The sequence below is a fragment of the Eretmochelys imbricata genome, chromosome 7 (assembly GCF_965152235.1).
Source record: "Eretmochelys imbricata isolate rEreImb1 chromosome 7, rEreImb1.hap1, whole genome shotgun sequence".
In the NCBI taxonomy this organism is placed as follows: domain Eukaryota; kingdom Metazoa; phylum Chordata; order Testudines; family Cheloniidae; genus Eretmochelys; species Eretmochelys imbricata.
Genome location: NC_135578.1, coordinates 77,797,272 through 77,816,884, shown reverse-complemented (window position 1 = coordinate 77,816,884; position 19,613 = coordinate 77,797,272). Strand labels below are relative to the sequence as shown.

The 19,613-nt window shown below is 40.4% G+C and overlaps 1 protein-coding gene across 1 annotated transcript in view; it reads left to right on the top strand.

Annotated features, from left to right (window-relative positions):
* The window catches only part of RTKN2 (rhotekin 2), a 57,448-nt gene extending 38,238 nt beyond the window's left edge, over window positions 1-19,210 (top strand). Inside the window, exons 8-12 of the mRNA XM_077822201.1 lie at window positions 679-782; window positions 2,741-2,872; window positions 12,727-12,892; window positions 15,563-15,670; window positions 18,578-19,210. Coding sequence (XP_077678327.1) covers window positions 679-782; window positions 2,741-2,872; window positions 12,727-12,892; window positions 15,563-15,670; window positions 18,578-19,143 — 1,076 coding nt within the window. The 3' untranslated portion in view covers window positions 19,144-19,210. The remainder of the gene's footprint in view (window positions 1-678; window positions 783-2,740; window positions 2,873-12,726; window positions 12,893-15,562; window positions 15,671-18,577) is intronic.
* Window positions 19,211-19,613: the final 403 nt, after the last annotated feature.

The window sequence follows — 19,613 nt, the reverse complement described above, 5'->3', positions numbered from 1 at the left end:
ATAGCCAAAAGATACACCCTGAAGAAATTTTCAGTATATCAGAAGGAGGGAGTCTGTGTCTGGCTGCATGTGGCTACCAAATAGTGAGAACAGGGAGATGATTTTTATATCACACTTTATCCCAGAGGCTATTGGGGAGATACTTCTCTTGAATAGTACAGGTCAGCCATCAAGGTGTTAGGAAGAGGTGCTGGAACAAATCATTAAATAGCAAGAAGTCACCAGGACCAGACAGCATTCATCCAAGAGTTCTGATAGTAATTAAGGACAAAGTGGCTAAATTGCTAGAAAAAATATGCAATCTCTTGTTAAAATCAGCTGCTATATTGAATGAGTGGAGGCTAGCAAACGTATTTATCTTCAAAGAAGGTGCTAATGGTGATTCTGAAAATTAGAGCAGTGAGCCTAACTTAAATATTGGCTAAATTGTTTGAAAGGATAATTAAAGATACCTATAAAGTACTTACGAACATAAGAACAAACCAGCATGACTACTGTCAAGAATGGTGTCATAGCAAAGAGAGATAAAAACTTAAGAAATAGGACAAACTCCTATTTTCAATCTTTGCTTATATGAAAAGATTTACTTCTTTAATATGTTCTTAAATTAAAATGTATGCAGATCCTTAATCTGTGAGTTTATGGGCAATGGTCATAACTTTATAACTTTTCTTTTAGAGGAATCATTCAGGCTTCCCTTATATGGAAACATGTGTTGTCGTTTAGTTGCTCAGCCATCCTGCATGGCCAAGGATGTGATGTCAGGATTTCTTAATCAGCAGGTAAAAAGAGCTTACTTGATTTATATCCTCTAATATCCAAAGTTCCCTCTAAATTTTCTGCGAACTCCACTGAGCAGTACATATTTGTCGTTGGACAAGTTTACACTTTTGCTTACAGTGAACTAATGAATCACTGTGTTGCTACAGCTATATATGTACCATGTTTTCAGCTGCTCTTTCTTTTGGCTGATTCCAAATGCAGCTACCTCCCTCCGCCCCCCTGGGTCCTGCTCCCCTGACTGACAGCATACCCAGCCTGTTTATTTGCTGACACTGGCCCAACTCACTGGTGCTATTAGTAGCTCCAACAGGATCAGGATTGCCCCTCTTGGAAATCAGGCCTCTCCCCGTAGTCAGCCTCATGAGATGCCAAAAATTCCTAAAGTGCCTGTGGGGGACACCGGGGGATGCAGAACCCGCTGGGGCAGGGGTGGGAAGGGTGAGCTCACAGGTGGAAATGGCGAGTCCTTCCTGTTCAGCCTCATGGAGTGAGAGGGCTCCTGGAGGCAGCATCAATTCCACAACCAGGGCTGAAAGGGTGCACCCCCTTATTTCCGGGAGTTTCTTGGTGGGGGAAGGAGGGAGTGGAACGCCTTGGGATATTTGTGAGGGGGAATTTGGGGGAGATCGGGGAGAGTCAATTTGGTAAGTTGACGGGGAGGGTGTTCCTTGGAGTTGGGGAAGGTGAGGGGATACCCAGAGGAGATGTGACCGGAGGGGTCAGAGGTAAAATTCCTGGGGTCCTCGTCCTTCCTGGAGTAGTATGATGGGAGTAGGTTACAGGAGGCAGGGTTCCCAGGGAGAATAACAGGGGATACACCCTCCCATGCTCCCAGAGGAGTGGGGGGCTCTGGGGCCTGGAGGGAGGTGACCAATTCTAGGGGTTTGTGGGGAGGGGAGGTAGGAGGAACTCATCACCCACCTGCAGGGAGGAGGAAGGAGCTAGTGACATGCTGCCTCTCACGCGTGCATCCTCCAAAACTGCAGCCACTGCAAGCGTGAGCAAAATCTTACATGAGCCTCTTACCTTGCCACAGCCCAGCAGTCACCTGGTCTGTAGCTGGTCCATCTGCCATCACATTTGCAGTGAGCAGCATGGCTAGGTGCCTATCACCTGACCTGAAGCTGAGTGGCTCAGTTTGTATACATGTATTGCATATTCAGGATAGTTGTGCTGCCATGCCTGCGTGCAATTTACAGGGAATGTTGCTCATATTAACAATTGACTTTCAGTGGTATTAAAAAGTGAACAGTTTCCTCTGGTAGTCTCTTGAGGACTAGTATCTTTTACTCTAAATATGTGGGAAGCTGTTATCTTGTGGTGGCTGCTGATAAACACTGACCTTTTAATGGCAACCACTGTGTGGCTAAGAGTAAGATAATCAAATGTTTCCTCAGTGGGATTATCAGTAAAACAGCCTAGATTGCTGCATAAAGACCAATTAATTGGAAATGTCTAGCTGGTATGAAAATTGGAATGTATAGCTGCATGTCTAATTTTTAAAGTCAGAATTTTTTAAATGAGAGAATGTTATTTTGATCTCTTCCTGTAACCAGCTAAGTTAGTGTAGCCATTGAAGTAGATTCCATCGGAAATTACTCTTTTTTCCTTATCGGCCAGCCAACACATTCCATGTTCCAAGAGCACCATGAGACACTATTAGTGGCAAAAACTGTAAAACACTGAGGGATGTTCAGCTAAACAAACTTCTGGCTTGGCTGAATGTTACTAATAATTAAGTCCTTGAGTCAAATAGTAAAATATTCTGCAGGAACCATTCCTTTATGACAATGTGTTGTGCACAGCTCTGATCTTACAGTCTGATGTCTGAATAGTTCACAAGATGGACTCAATGAGATGTAACACATGGAAATTCAATAGAACGTTGAGTAATCCATAAATTAGGTGGTTAAGGTAATGTGTGACTAGTAACTTATTGAATATTTCTCCCTTTTAGCAAATGGTAAGAAGCCTGACTAACTGGAGGAGGCTGTACTGTGTACTGAGAGGTGGTAAACTCTTTTGTTATTATACATCTGAAGAAATTGAAGCTAAAGTGGAGCCAGCTTTGACAGTTACCATCAACAAGGTAAATTTAACAGTTTTTCACATAGTCTAATTTGGGTCCCAAGCTCCAAACTGACAAGCTGAAAAGTACTCTGCAAGAACCATGTGTGAGGGATATGCCTTGTTTCACTATTAAGGGCACTACAAAATTAAGTCAACCTAAGTTATGTCAATGAACAGCATCACAGTAATTAAATAATTTTTGCATGTCCACACTACGCTCCTTGTGTTGGCAGTGTGCATCCTCACTAACAGTGTTTGTGTCGATGCAGAGAACAGTGCACTGTGGGTAGCTATCCCACTGTGCAACTTGCCACCATATAGCGCAGGGTGTTTTGGGCAGGGTTTCAATGCCTTATGGGGCCAAACGAGTTGTGCAGGGGTGACTGGGAACATGGTTTCAATGTCCTGTGATGGAGTTTTCTCCATTCCATAATTCTATCTGCATCCCATAATGTTTCACACCTCTTTTCAAAAGCCCCCCAAACCTGTGTGTCCGACATCTATGTGAGAAGCATGATCCTGCACAGCTCTGCACTGTTGTGACGAATGTTAACGAGCACAACTCGCCTGATCCTGCAGTATTTGCAGAGCCTCCAGAGGGGCCGCGGGGAACATGAGAATTCCTTAGAGGCTAGCTTGCTGTGGGACATAGAAACAATTCAAGGTTATTGTTGGCATTCACAGAGTAGCTGCAGACCATGGAGAACTGGTTCTGGGCCCGAGAAACAAGCACTGACTGGTGGGATCGCATCGTTATGCAGGTATGGGATCATGAGCAGTGGCTGCAGAACTTTCAGATACGCAAGGCAACATTCTTGGAATTGTGTGCAGAGCTCATCCTGGCTCTCTGGCCCAGCAACACCAAAATGAGAGCTGCACTTATAGTGGAGAAGTGAATGGCAATTGCTGTGTGGAAGTTTGCAATGCCAGATTGCTACTGATCAGCTGGGAATCAGTTTGGAGTTGGGAAATCCACTGTAGGGGTTGCTGTGATGCAAGTGTGCAGGGCCGTTAATCGCATCTTGTTACAAAGTACTGTGACTCTGGGCAATGTGCAGGACACAGTGGATGGTTTTGTAGCAATGGGGTGTCCATACTGCGGTGGGGTACGATAGATGGCATGCATATCCCTATTTTGCCACGGAATACATCAACACAAAGGGCTACTTTTCTATAGTATTGCAATCACTGGTGGATGACCAGGGACTTTTTACCAACATCAACACCGGTTGGTCAGGGAAGGCGCATGACGTGCACGTCTTTAAGAACACAAGCCTGTTCAGAATGCTGCAAGCAGGGACTTTCTTTCCAGACCAGAGGTTTACCCCTGGGGATGTTGAAATGCCAATAGTGATGTTGGGAGACCCAACCTACCCCTTACTCCCGCAGCTTATGAAGCCGTACACCGGTCACCTCGACAGCAGCAAGCAGCGCTTCAACTACAGGTTCAGCAGGTGCAGAATGACAGTTGGATATGTCTTTGGCAATTTGAAAGGCCACTGGTGCTGTCTACTCACCAGATTAGACCTCAGTGGAACAAGACGTCCTAATGGTTATAGCTGCCTTCAATATCTGTGAAGCAAAGGGGGAAAAGTTTCTGCTGGGATGGAGATGAAATGGCTGTCTGTTGATTTTGAGCAGCCAGATCCCAGGGCTATAAGAAGAGCTCAACGGGGAGCCATACGGCTTAGGGAGGCTTTGAAAGACATTTTTAATAGTGAGCCACAGTAATGTGTCTTGCTGTAGTGTGCTCTGCCTGGCATTGGTTTTTTGCACCCTAATATGAACCTTGTGATGAGTGCTGTGTGTGTAGTATTAGAACATTGCAAATGCACCTATTGCTATTATCTGAATGGTGTCAGCCCCACCCAGCATATGTTGTGAACTAATAAAGAGGAAGTCAGTTTCTATAAATACTTTTTTTATTCTAAACTCGTGGACATATTTATAACTGAATGAAATTTTATAAATACAGGGAAAAGAACTTTTGAAGGGGGGAAAACAGTCATTTTCATTTCACAAACAAATACACCAACCATGTCTCTCACAGGTCAGTGCATGTGCAGCTGTTGTTGTCTGTACTCTCCCCCAGGGTGGAGTGGGAGGGGTAGTGCAACAGCCCCGGATGCCATGTGGAATGTGGGGGCAGGGGGTGTAGGTAGGTCCAGAATGCAGTTCTCTATAGGCTGCAAAGGGAGGCGAGCTTGGTTCTGTTGAACCTGAAGGTTAACAAGAGTCTCCAGCATATCTGTCTGCCACTTAAGAAGCGCTAGCATCATCTGCTGCACTTCTCTCCCTTTTTCTGTGCGTTTTCTCCTCTCTGCACTATCCCTGTCCATTCTGTCCACGAGCACTGGGTTTGGAGGATCTCTTGGAACATGTCATCATGCATGTTCTTCCTTAGCCTTATCTGGCTGAGCTGCTCCACTAGTGTGAATGGAGAGACCCTCAAGGCCACATTTCTAGCTGCAAAAGACACAATGCACAGAAGGACTATTGTGAGTGTATTCACAAGATAAATGGAAACTTGGTATACTGAACTCACTCCCCTTGATCCATGCAAGTTACAAGCACTACATTCTCATTTCTCCTTGGGATTCATAGAGCACAGCAGTAGTCTCAGCCATGGTGAGTATGGCCTGAGAGGAAGGGGGTGAGTTGGGACAATAAGGGGAGGGACAGGTGGCTCACGGGCATGAATATATGCAGATAGGGCGATTGAACTGAATATTGGCACAGTTTTCCACAGGTGGAAGTGATTTTAGCTAATATCTCACTCCTGACAATAACAGAAACTGAAAGAGAATAGCTCCTGCAGACCAGGTTTGTATGCTGCTAGTCTGTGTGCTGCAATGGTACCTGCTGAAGTAATTACTGAGTGGTGTGGGAAAGTGTCTTACTGTGGTGGAAGAAATAAGGCAGCCCGCCCCAGAAACCTTCAGAAGAGGATTGCAAACCATCCCCAGGAAAGTTTCCTCGAGATCTCTATGAAGGATTCATGGAACATCCCAGTGCACATAAACTATTCTTCGGGGCCCCTTCTGCCTAACTTCACAGGGGAATGAGAAGCAGATAGTGACTCTGCGTCTATTGGTTATTTCTTCTAGCTTGATTAAAAAAGAGTAAATGAACAGACGTGTCCCTGAAATGTCAAAGCAAACTGCATACTTCCCGTCCATCAGGCTCACCCATGCTGGACTGTAGGGACTGGCTTGACTGCTCTGGAGTCAAAAACACATCCTGCCTTGCACCACTAGATCCCCCGATTGCCTGTCCCCCATACTCTGCCTCCCCCTCCTTCTTCCTCATGCAACACCACCTCCCCACTGTTCAGGCTGGGGCCTGTGACTCCAGCTCCCTGAAGTATCGTGGTGGTAGGGTTTCCACCGAGGTTGGCATTCAGCTCTTTGTAAAAGTGGCATGCGTTCAACTCTACACCAGAGCAACTGCTAGCTTCCCTTGCCTTCTGGTACATCTGCTGCAGCTCCTTGGCTTTCATGTGGCAGAGTTGTGGGTCCCTCTTATAGCCCTTCTCCCTCACGCCTCGAGCGATTTGCTCGTACATATTGACGTTTCTCCTGCTGGATCAGAGCTGTGCCTGTGCAGCCTCTTCTCCCCACAGACCCAGGAGATCCAACATCTCCTATGTACTCCATGCAGAAGCGCCTCTAGTGTGGAGCTGGCATGATCAGCTGGGCAGTTGCTAGGTGAGCTTTCCATCCCAAGCAAACAGAAAACGGAATTTCAAAAATTTGTGGGGCTTTAAAAGGGGGAGGGCATGTACCTGGCCACTGGGCAGTGGAATTCAACATCATGACCAGAGTGATCACGGTGGGGCATTGTGGGATAGCTCCTGGATGCCACTAAAGATGTTAATAACACAGTGTCTACACTGACACTCCATTGACCTAAGTGCTATGCCTCTTGCGGAGGTGGACATAAGTCAGCGTAGTGGTCGAGTTACATTGATGGGAGCAAAATTTAGTGTAGACACTTAGAGTTAAGTTGATGTACCCTGCTTTGCATCAACCTAGCTCAGTAGTGTAGTCCAGGTCTAAACAACCCTTTGTATCTGATCCAGGAGTGGCATGTAAGTTCTTAGCAATGGACATAGGTGCCTTCTGCTGGTTTGAGACTGGTCAAACCAACGCAAATCCTCAAGGAGAAAAAAAAAAAAGCAAGTTATGGAAACTGTTTTCCTTTAGAAAAACTGATACATTATAACATAGTTTTTAAGTTACACATGAGGTGCCATGCAAATCTGCAGGGTATGTAGGCAATGTTCTCTTAGACTTTGTCCCCAAATCTGTGGAATTTCTGCAATTTTATTTTAATTGTTCATTATGTTATTTGGCCTTACTCTTAATCATAATGAGGGTTATTCAGAAATATTTTAGCTTTTTAAAATAAACTCCTTTTGCTAATAATCCAAAATTTTATATAAAACCTATCTTAACTTACAAACTATACAAAAGGACTTCAGTACTTTAAAGATGGCACTAAATACCATTTCTACCATCATTTAAAGATATCATATTTAAAATTAACAAGTATCTCTATCCGAATAATCAAAGGCATAGTATGTTTGTAGTGTTACTTCCGCAGAAGGCCTTTCCAATGAATACTAAGTGTTGAAAGACTGTAGTTAACACCTCATAGAGATGGATAGAGAGAGTTAACATTTTTTGCTGTTGATCTGGTTGCAGATTCTGAGCATGTCTAAAATAAGCAAATTGAATGTGTTGGGAGATAGTTAGTGTTACAACGCAATTTGGTCTTGACTCTGAAGCCTTGTCCAGTCTAGCTTAAAACATGTTTTAAAAATGTTAACTTTAACCAGCAGCAACACATTACAACTTGTCCTGGCTACAGTAAGGTTTTATTTTAACTTGTTGAGGTGAAGCCTTAACAGAAAGGGCACCCTTTCTAATAGTGTTGAATCTTTAACAAAGTTGTTTCAAGCATTTGAGTTAAATAGGTGTTTTTAAAAAAACAAATATCGTACAGATATTTAAAAAGTCACTTATTCTTTCAATCAGGTATAATTGCATGGCTTCTCTAATGTCATAGTTCTACCATCCTCTAGTTGTTCATAGTGCCATTCAGGGGAAAATTATATTAATAGAATTTCTAACATTAAAAAAGCAGCAAAAATATTTTAGAATCTTTCAGGCCACCCTTATAGCTTTTCTTTGTAGATCACCATTTTAGTCTATAGCCTAGTTTTGTATTTCTTGGAAGTCAGATTTTTTTGTCTTCTAAAACTACAGCATTCTAATAAAGTGATTGTTCTTCATGAAGTTATAAATGCATTTTACAACCTAAAATCCGTTTTCATGAAGTTTTGCCAGGAATTGGTCCACATGTTTGATGCAGATTCTCTTCAAACATAATATGTATGTGATACATAAATCCATGACCTTTTTTATGAAAATGTCAGACACTTATGGTTGCTGTATATAAGCTGCTAGAGAGATTCCTTTTCTTCATTCTATCTTCAGTTAAATTAAAACCAAATAAATTCACGTTCAAAACACATATGAGTGTCTTTCTACTTAAACTGTCTACTGAAAATATTCTTTTAATGCTGATAGATGTTTCCTGAGTTTTGTCTAGAAATGTCTTGGATATCAGATTCTTAAATGCGCAAAAATCAAGCTAACAATACTCATTTTTACCTCCCCTCCCTGTTGTATGGAAATAGCAATTTAAAAAATAAGATTTAGAGAACTTCTGAAGTTGACATTCAAGCTAAAATCTCCTCTAGTTGCTAAGATACATAGCATTTTTTATTCTTAGTGCTGGATGTGATCTCTTACCCTTATCCTTTCAAAGATGGTTTATCTTTAAAATGAATGAACTTGACATAGCCTTACAAGAAACTAGCCATAGAAATATTCACATCAACAGAACTATTCCCTTCCCCCTCTGAATCCAAACTTGAAGTAGCCCTTAACTTGAAAGTCATTACATCAACTTCAAATGACTTCAGTGCAAACATTGTTGAGCAGGAATGTCTCAACACTTTCAAAACAGGCGTCACAGAACCTATTATGTTGCCAAATAAATGCCACTGAAGCACTTTATGTTGCATAAGCAACTAGAGTGAGAAGCAATCTTTTTTGTATCCAAGGAAGTTTGCCTTAGTCAAATCTGAGCAAGGACTTTTGCATTTACCCTTTAAAAATATTACTTGAAAATATGATGGTGTCCCCTTTTGACTTGACATGATGATTAACATATCCTTGGGGCCTGGCTTTTCAATTGTGCGAATTTGAAAAACTCGTCATGAGTTGCTCATGCTCAAAGGTGCCCACACTTTCATACTGTGTCCGGTACCAGGTCTGCTGGGGAGTTCTACCCAGGACTGTAGTCACAAAGGAAAATCTCTGGAAAATTAATTTTGTTGGAGCCTAATTCCCAGGAACTATAGGCATAGGAGCACCTTCCAGTAAAATAGTTCTGCAGCTTCACAGGAGCATATCTGTCCCTCCAGCCAGTTGGCAGGCCTTTTCTCGACTAAGTCTTACTAGTAATCTGATCCATTCTCTTCTCTGTGGCTTTCCCCCCACTTTCAATTCAACATGCACATGAGGGGACCCTTCCACTGGCCTGGTGAAAGCAGATTTGCCCAGTTCACTTCCTCACCAGCTCTGCTCCTTCCTTTCGCACTAATGATGGTTCAGGCTCTGCCTGCTGGATGGCCAGGCAGGCCCAGCTCAACCAAGACTTCTAAAATGTAAAAGCTGGACCGATGGCATCAACTAACCCTGTTCCTCCTGCTGGACCCTGTTCCCCAGTGCATCCTATGACTGCTCTCCTGCTGGTTCCCCCTACCTGCCTTCACATTTTTAGTGACATGCCTCCAGCCTATCAGCACAGCCTTGAACACATTCCTATTCTTCTCTTATCTAAGGGTATTTCCTATGACCTGGGGTTGTCATGCATCTCAGTGATGCTTTTAGGCCAAGGCCATCACTTTGTACCCCCTAAGTCTGTCTCCTGCATCATGGCTAGTCCTGGTGGGGACCCTTCTTTTTTGTCTACCTTTTATTCCTCCTGTCTGTTTCCCCTTCTTTTACTCTGAACTAGTCCTCACAGAGAAAGCAAGAGGGGGAAATACATCATGTGCTTCCTAAAGTTCCTATTCTGCATAGGCATTTACTGTAGTTGTCACATGGATATTATGTAATTACAAATGAGAGGGAGGTGGTTCAGGATGATGAAAGGGAGGGGGAGGTATCCATGAGCTAGTCTGTAAAATGTGATCTTCACTATTAGCAAGTTTGAGAGCATTGTTCTAAGTCTAATCATAATTATCTGCCAACCTGAAACAAAACTAGGGGAAATTGTAGATTATTTTTGACATGACAGACAAAAACAGCGCACAAACACTCTTTTGATTTTAAAGCTATCTTTATCTGTTTCTGGATTAAAACTTGAATAAAAATGAACTGTGTGTCATAAATGATAAATTGTGTTTAATCTTAGAGTATACAAAGTTTCTAGACTATTTAACATTTGTCTTGACTTCAGAAAGTTAATTAGTTTCTGGGTTTTGAAATGAACCTTTTTAGCCAACCTTCATTGTCCTTCAGTTTTTTCATGATTGACTTTGGAGAGGAGTGGCACTGCTCCTTTAATGGAAGGTCCTCCCTTTTATAACAAGCCTTCACATATGGAAGTTTTCTGGGAGAGAGGTGCTGCGGGGCGAAGGAACGTTGGTTTTGAGGAAGTGAGAAAGGGAAGTTCTAAGCTTTATCATACAATGCCATGGAATTTCAATTTCTCTTCCTTACGTTCTTGAAGGGATGGAAAAATGTATCCTGTATACTTAGAGCACAACACTGTCCCCAACAGGAGCAATACCAACTCCTCAGGATTGCCTATACTAGAAACACTGAACTCAAGCAGTATGATGGTCCTGGCCTTTACAAGGGTGTAGCATAATTTGTTCAATAATTTTAACACTATGAAAGGTAGGAACACTATTGTATTATAACATGGTGCCTTATGGTACGTTTTTGTATTTGTTTTTGGTGACGATGTGCATGTAGTGTAATGCATCGCTGGTAGGTAAACTGATCAGCTCATTACTCTAATGGCATCTTGTATCACTACTTAAATGCTCAAGTGTGAGGTACAGATTGTTGCTTGAGAATTTATCTCCTTATAATAACAACATATTTTGTGGAATAAACCTTGCAGCAAACATCATTAAATAAACATGTATATGGTATGCTTGAAGTTCTTACCTGTCAAATGTTCATTTGTTTTGTTTAATTTTTTGCCAGTATCTATGGTTACCTGAGTTAATGGGATGTTCAGCACTTATGGATGAATTACTTCACCTCCTATTTTTAGACAGAAGAATTTAAATGAGCAAATCCATCAGATATGCTACAAACAGCTATGTTAGTATTTCAAATGGTTACCTCAGTAATGCATTTAAAAATCTGGGGAATGTTCTACAGAACAATCTTTGTTTTTCAGACTATCAGTACTGGGATTATTCCCATAGGACAAAATATATAACTTAATTTCTATAGTTCTACATTTGAAATCTGTAACGGGTGTTGAACATTCATTTGAAATGGGTTGCAGGGAGGGGAGTTCAATCAGTTTGAAGTGAAAGAAGTTTAAAGGATAAAGCACTGTCTCATTTTAGTGAAATCTAGATTTTTGCTTGTAAATGAAGTATGGTTAATGGCTATATTTTATTTCATGGAAAGCAGCATTATTGTCAAAGTGTGTGTAAGAATATTTTACTCTACATCTTACAAGATTTTTAGTCTCTTAAAATACTTTGGTATCTTACATTAGAAAAAATACTTATGATGACCAACCTCTATTTTTAATCGGATTGCAACAAGTGCTATTTTGCACTGTAGTAACATTATATCAGGGAACCAACATATGATTAAAATACCATTAGGTCCAGTCTAGATTTTGAAACTGTTTTAACCATGTCCCTGAACAGTGCAAAACGTTGGGCTGAGTAGTGCTGCAGCATAGTTCAAGAACACTATTAAAACAGCAAAGTCCTTTCCATGCTGTTGGTTAGAACTTTGTTTTAGTTGGTGCTATGGGACAATAGTATTTTAATTGGACCTAGCCAGAACTAATCAAATAAAGCTGTTACATACCCCAATATTTCTTTTGAAGGAACAAATGGATTTTTGGCATGAGGGCAAAGTGTAAGACTTATAATACTCTGAAGTTTGAATTTTTGAATATTGGAAATTTGTTCCATTAGATCTGTGTGGGTAGCTTTCTATAAATATCCCTTTCAGCTTGGACTGGATCATTTCCTTTTCCAAATTCCTGTTACTATAGTATTTGACAATGCCTTGATTTGCTGAAACTAAACTAAAATAGTTCCAGTTGAGAATGCACAACTGCAGCCAAAAGAAACATCTTCCATTGTTATCCTACGAAAACTAAATACCATCTATAGAAATATGGTTGACCAGAATAAGAATTGAGAAACAGAATAACTTACTTTCTCTAATAACTTGCTGTCTCTGAACTGTACTGAGGAAAGGTGAACCGCAGCAGGATGAACTGTTTAAGGAAAAAATAACTTATAATATGTATCCTTGGTGTATCTCTGAACATACACTGCATCAACTCAGCTTTATTGTCTTATCTTTTATATCTGTTACCTTTTCTTTTAATAATTATGTAATAAATTAATTTGTATTGTCAGTTATTCTGTTTACCTTTTCATAAGTCCTGTCCCCCCCAAACCTACACGGGATAAATACCCTAATTTGTATCTGCCTGTGATATTAATGTTGAAATGAAGATTCATGATTGGGTGGAGCAATAACTGATTACCAGAGTCTCAATCTATTTTATTGTCGTTCCTAGGAAACCAGAATCCGTGCTGTGGATAAGGGCACCAAGAAAAGAATTAATAATTTTTCTGTTATCAACCCTGTGGATGGAGAGGCTGTCACCCAACTTTTTGCAGCTGACAGCAGGGAAGAACTTCATAGGTGGATGGAAGCTTTCTGGCAGCATTTCTACGATCTTAGTAAGTATGCAGTTTTGGCAGCATGTCCTTTTAGTGGCGTAGCTATGTAACATCAAAAGAAATGTTGAACAATCTGAACTGAAATTACATAATAATCTGTCACCTGTAATGAAGAGAACAAAAATGTTCTCCATGTACACAGTGGGTAGTGTGTTCTCTGCCACTGAAAAATAGAGGTATTTTAATGAACCATAGTCACCTCCTCAGGGCTCTTATTTTTAACGCATCCTATAAATTCCAATAAGTCCAGAAACATCCAGTCTGAATTTTCTCAGGAAATCAAAATAGACGTAGACTTCTTGTGTTTTCTGTGTGTATGGTTTCAGAAGAGATTGGTCTGTTAAGCAGTTTAATGAGGTTATCTTTCAAAGGCCTGCTGGAGTCTCACCATTCTTCCCTCATCTGTAGTAGTAAAATATAGTTACTTATTTTGTTGAATCCTGATATCATTTGAGAAAAATGGAAACCTTTGGGTATGAAGCATTAGAGAGAACCTGAGGATGCTGAGCTGATGGTTGGCCTTTGAAGTTTATTGAAAATTTGGTTTGGATCAAAATTGGATTAACTATAGCAGATAGAAAAGGTCACAATGACTGAGGCCCGACCATGTAGGATTATGGCACCCATGATTCAGTGTTTGCTTAGATAGCACTCTGGGTGAATGAGTTGTCAGTTTTATAGAACTAAGCAGTCAGGGATGATCTGACTCCAGTGGTACCTCCTTTGTTTTGGTACCCCTTCTGACCATAAGGTTTTATACCTGGCATTTCCTGCCCCCCATCTCGCACATGACTGTTGGTTAGGGCTAATAAAAATAGTAGGTGGGGCTTTACTGCTCAAGAGATACATGAGATAATTGGTGCCTTGTTCCCTAGTCTTGTTTTTCCAGTGGTGAAATGTTTCAGTGTGTTCACTTTTAGATTTCTAGAGGAAGCTCACTTACTGACATTGGCTAAACTGTGTGACTTCACTGCTCTTACTCTAGATAAAAGATATGCTCTCTAGGTGTAGGACAGTTAAATCTCACTTGCCTTTTTAGTCTCTTTAAGTAGTATATTGTGTTGCTTGCTTAAACTTAACTCCAAATATTACAGGATGAAGTGTGCAGAGGGATTGGTTAGCCTTAGGGCAGGTCTACGCTTAACTCGCTCCTCCCCGAGCGATGCAAGTTACAGCAACCTAAGCGCTTCACACAGGTGCTATGTCGGTGGGAGACGATCTCCTGCCGACATAGCTTCCACCTCTCGTGGAGGTGGAGTACTTATGCTGATGGGAGAGCATTCGCCCATCAGCACTGAGCATCTTCACCAGATGTGCTACAGTGGCGCAGCTGCACCAGTGCTGTAGTGCTTCTAGTGTAGAACTGCCCATAGTCGTCCCACTACTGCACCTTTAAATGTAGCATATTAAATGCATAAGTAGATAAAGAATAGAGATACCATTTGATGGACTAAGTTTAAAAAAAAAATTAGCTGGAGTCTGAAAAATCATATTCTTCATCAGGTCATGGGGAAACAGAGCCAGGTAGATAGAGAGTATCCGTATTGAATTGGGAACCACACCAATAAAATCGAAAAACTGGGGTTTTGGAAATTGGGTATTCTGTAGTTTTGTATTTCTTCTTTTATAGCTCTGTCTTTATTACAATTAATTAGAAAAACCACAATGTAAAAACTAGTATATCCTCCTTCTATTAGATGGGGAAGGGTGAATGGACTACTTTTTTTCCCCCCATTATAGATAACATTAGAATACCAGTGGATTTTCTGAGACCGTTTCTTGTAGTATGGGAAAAACTAGGTCACTTGGCATTCAAATGCCTGTTGTTCCTTGGTGGTTCTAAAATTCTCTTAAAACTAATGTGGTCAGAAAAGAAATGGGAGTGAGAGATTAGTTTGTAAAAAGCAATTTTACTGGCAGGGCCTATTTTCCTTAAAGTCATATCTATTAATAGAAACAGGTTTCCTTGGCTTTGGTTAACTGCTAAGAGGCTTTTCGTGCTCTGATAGCCAAGAAAATTATTAAAGTCAAAACTTCCAAATATAACTATGGTATAATATTAGGTTTGCTGTATACTGGATTCTTATACTTCCAGATGAATAACTTGCATGAAGCTTCCTTGCTTTAAACTGTTATGTTTTATCTGATATTTGAAGATGTAAACACTTACAGGCTTGTATTTGAGGATTTTTGTGTGAGTTATGGGGTTTAGCCTTGCTGTCTGATAGTACTGCTTGGTTGATTAAATTGGAGCTCTTAGTTTAATATCTGCTTATAATCTTTGTGTTAAGGGTTAGGATGAAATTTCAGTTGAACATACAGTATCTACAAAAAGAAAAGGAGTACTTTGTGGCACCTTAGAGACTAACCAGTTTATTTGAGCATAAGTTTTCGTGAGCTACAGAAGTGAGCTGTAGCTCACGAAAACTTATGCTCAAATAAACTGGTTAGTCTCTAAGGTGCCACAAGTACTCCTTTTCTTTTTGCGAATACAGACTAACACGGCTGTTACTCTGAAACCATACAGTATCTAGTGAGGACTGTTGCAACATTATAGATACTATCCAGATTTGCTTGTGATAGGTAGTTCACAAATGCAACTTAATGACTTAAAACTCTTTAAAAGGTGGAGTGTTTACATTCTAATCATTGTTCTCTATTCCCTCTCAGGCCAGTGGAAACATTGTTGTGAAAAATTTATGAAAATTGAGATTATGTCACCACGGAAACCACCTTTGTTCTTGACAAAAGAGGCAACCTCAGTCTACCATGATATGAGTAAGTGGGATTTGTCTTTTCAAGCTGCAGGGTAACAGAAACAGTGTTGTCTCTGTTCAAATAGCTTCTGCTCTTGGTGTTAAAATGCTGAATTTTTCAAAGGCGAGGTCAGATAATATAATGGAGCACCATAATAAACACACCAAGGAGTTCATATTAAATATTTTTCTTAATAATAGGACAAAAATAATGAACACATTTTCATACCTTGAACAAAAAAAAAAAATCAATATGAGCTGTAATTAAGGAGCCCTAAAAACATTTAGACAAAAAAGCTGTTGCTAGAAATAAACGTTCACCATAGAAATAGTTCAAAATCCAGAGGATTAAAATGTAATGGTTTTAAATAGTCCAGACTACAGACCAATAATGCCTTTAACTAGTTGCATTCAATTACTGTTTTTTCCAAGCTATATAAGATCTACTTAGAAGTTGTTTGGTTGCTGGCAACAAGCTTCAAAAATAGACTTGTAAAAAATCTCTCTAAAATGGATTTGAGCTGTACCAATGTTCAGACATCAATTTTTGCATAGCGAAATACAATGCAGAGGGATTATTTTAATAAAATATGTTACAGAAATAGTTTTTATAGACTAGAAGTAGGTCATTCTATTTTAATGGATCTGATGTGGTATTGGCTGAAAAACATTTTATACGGATAAGTTTAAATGTCTGCCTGCCTGGTGCTTGATCTCCTGTCTGAATTGCAAAAATGCTCAAATTGACATGTGGGTCATTGAGTTATAATGCATCAGTGCATTAATTTAACAGTCTAAAAAGTTATATTTGAGCTATGAATACAGAGCAGAAAAACACTAAATCACATAAGACATGAAGGTATACATTAAGTTTTTTAGCATGTTGCTGCAGATATTTAGAGACATCACTGAGGAATTTTAAGTGTTTCCTGACCAATTATGACATTCATAAATAAATACAAATCCACAATCTAAATTTTAAGAATTTATTAAAGTTGTTTATGTAGGATCTGTGTGTGAGGGGTTGTCACCCTGGAGTGCAGTCTGGAAGCCGTGAGAAACTGTTGCGCCCCTCTGACCACTCAGTTGTACTGGCCCTGCCCACACTGCTTCCTGGGTTGGGGACACAGCCAGCCTCACCCAGGCCCTGTTATCAACCAACACAACAGCAGGTGGTGCTACGCTCCCAAACTGAGCTACCTGAGAGTGCTTTACCTAAGCCACCCAACTACAAACAGCCAGACCCCAGCCAGCGCCCCTCCCCCCACCCCGGGAGTATAAACCCCAAATTATATAGTCTTGCACTGCACAGGGATCTGTACAGTGTAAACTCATTAATATGTCTGCCCCTGCCTCAATGTGGAGAGGAATATGCACACTTGTGTTAACCAAGCTGAGATTTTTCCCCAGACACTTCACTTAAAGGCACACTGGTTTAGATTATAATAAAAACAAGTTTATTAACTTCAAAAAGATTTTGTGATAAGTAATAGCAAACAGATCAAAGCAGATTACCTAGTAAATAAACAAAACTGCAAACTAAGCCTAAGATACTAGAAAGAAAGGATATGAATTAGCAAATTCTCACCCTGGCTGATGATACAAGCAGGCCTGCAGATTCTTAAGGAACAAGCTGCATTTGCTTTGCAGCTTGGGATCCCTAACGCCATTCCAAGTCCTTTTCTTTCTGGGCTTCTCTCAGATGTTGAGTTGTGTGGGAGTGAAGAACAACAGATGATGTCGCTCCCTGACTTATATAGCTTTAGCTATGGCTGGAACCCTTTGGTTCAAAAACAGTTCCCAGCCCAGTTTGTGGGAAAAATACAGGCCCCAAAATGGAGTCCAGAGTCATGTGAGCTGGTCACATGCCCTTGCAGAGTCATAGCAGCCATTACTTTCATATTGGCCGAAACGTTCACAGGAAGGCTCACTGGGAGAGGGATAAGCTTCTCCTCAGGCCTATTGTTCTTCCTAATGGCCCATTACCCTCAATAGGCTCTTCACAACCAGCTATTTAGACTGGAAGCATCTAGTGAGTGTCACCCAGGTGTGACTACATGTGAAAATACAGATACATAATCAATATTCATTATTTCAGATACAAAAATGATACATGTATACAAATAGGATAATCATATTCAGCAAATCATAACTTTTCCAATGATGCCTTACATGCCCCATCTTGTACAAAATGCATCATAATTATGCCATAATCATGTTATAATAATATCACTATGAAGAATATGGGGTGCAGTGTCACACTGTGATATCTTTATGCTCTTATTGATGTTTTAGAGACGGAGGTAGCACAAGGGATACTGACATACAAACAGGGAAATCAACAAACTATGCATATATTCTGGCTGATGCACTGTAAATTATGTTACGGGGGGGAGGAGGAATTGGACCGGGCTATCTTCAAGAACTTACTGAAGAAAAAACCTTGAGTGTAAAAGTGTACTTTGGGGGTGAGTGGGGGGCTAGCACAAGAATGTTTAATAGTTTTGACTTTTTCACACTTAACTATGTGAGATTTAGGAGTTTCACATTGATCTTTGGGCATAGATTCTGTACACCTTTGCTGAAATGAAATGTTTCAAGTAGTGTACAAGAACATTATTATAGCTAGGTCTGTTTCTAGTAGTGCATTGCATTTTTTATTTTTTCACAAAATAAATAAAAATTAAACCATGACCACAGCCTATTAAGTGCATGAGGCCTAGAAACCGTGGAAAGCTTCTAGACCTATGTCTGTAATCATGATAATCTTTTCCTTCTAGACTGTTGTAGGTCTTAATGCTAGTCTAAGAATTGGGGGACATACTTTGCACAGTTTTGTATTCAGACAATTAATAACCCCACTCAGGGTGAGTAAAATATTTAGGAACCATTTTAATCACAGTTCATCTAATTTCTTCTAAAATTATAGGTATTGATTCTCCAGTGAAACATGAAGGTTTAATAGATATCATACAAAGGAAAATTGAGGAGACTGATGGAGAGTTCCTGATTGGCCAGCAGAAGGAGTCTGCACCTTCTGTATGGGCCCCATTATTTGATGGTTCTCACCAGATGCTTGTCCAGAAAAATATTGTGTTTCCAGATGCAAATAGTGAGATAGTAAGTCCTAATGATGGCAAAGGAAAGAAAAGAAGAGCTCCACTTCCACCATCTGATAAGCTACCAAACAGCTCAAAAACACAGATGAGCACAGATCAGCTGGACAAGGAAAACGTGTGGAAGAAGCCTGCCATTGCACGTAGGACCTCTTCTTCTTTTGATGCCAAGTTATCTTCCATGATGCATCAGTTGCAGAGGCCCATTGCTGCTCCTCGCAAACTGGTTCCTTGCAGGAAAAGCAGCTCAATTGATAGTGAAAATCCTCTCACTTCAGTTACTGAGACAGAGTCTGAAACCAAACCACTGCCAGCTCCTAGACAGAAATCCATCAAAGAAATACTAGACCCTAGATCATGGTTGCAGTCACAGGTGTAACATTTAGTTTATAAAAGTGACCAACATATAAAGTTTACCAGCATTTGACGTTTATCAGTGACCTGAGTCTTTGACAAGAACTTGGCCATTAGAAATATTTTTAATCTAAGCCCATACTTCGTAGTGCAATCTCAGCCCTGCTTGTCACTGCCAAGATCTAAAGAATTCTCTAGCAAAGTATAAAGGGTACTCTGTGTGTGTGTGTGTGTGTTTTGTAGAAGGGAACATCTCCAAGATATTTAAACCTTGAAATTTCTGCACTACCCTTAAAGCACGGTCATGCTCTAAAAAGTAATTCCAAGGTTTGTTTCAGTGACTCCATATCAGATGTGCTCAATTTATTAATTAAGAAGTTTTTGAACAACTCTGCCAGCTCAGTCTGAGATCTACGAGATTTTTTTCTGACTCATGTACTGTCAGAATTGACCAATGCAGGTTATCCATTAATTCTGATAGCACTCAAGACAGAA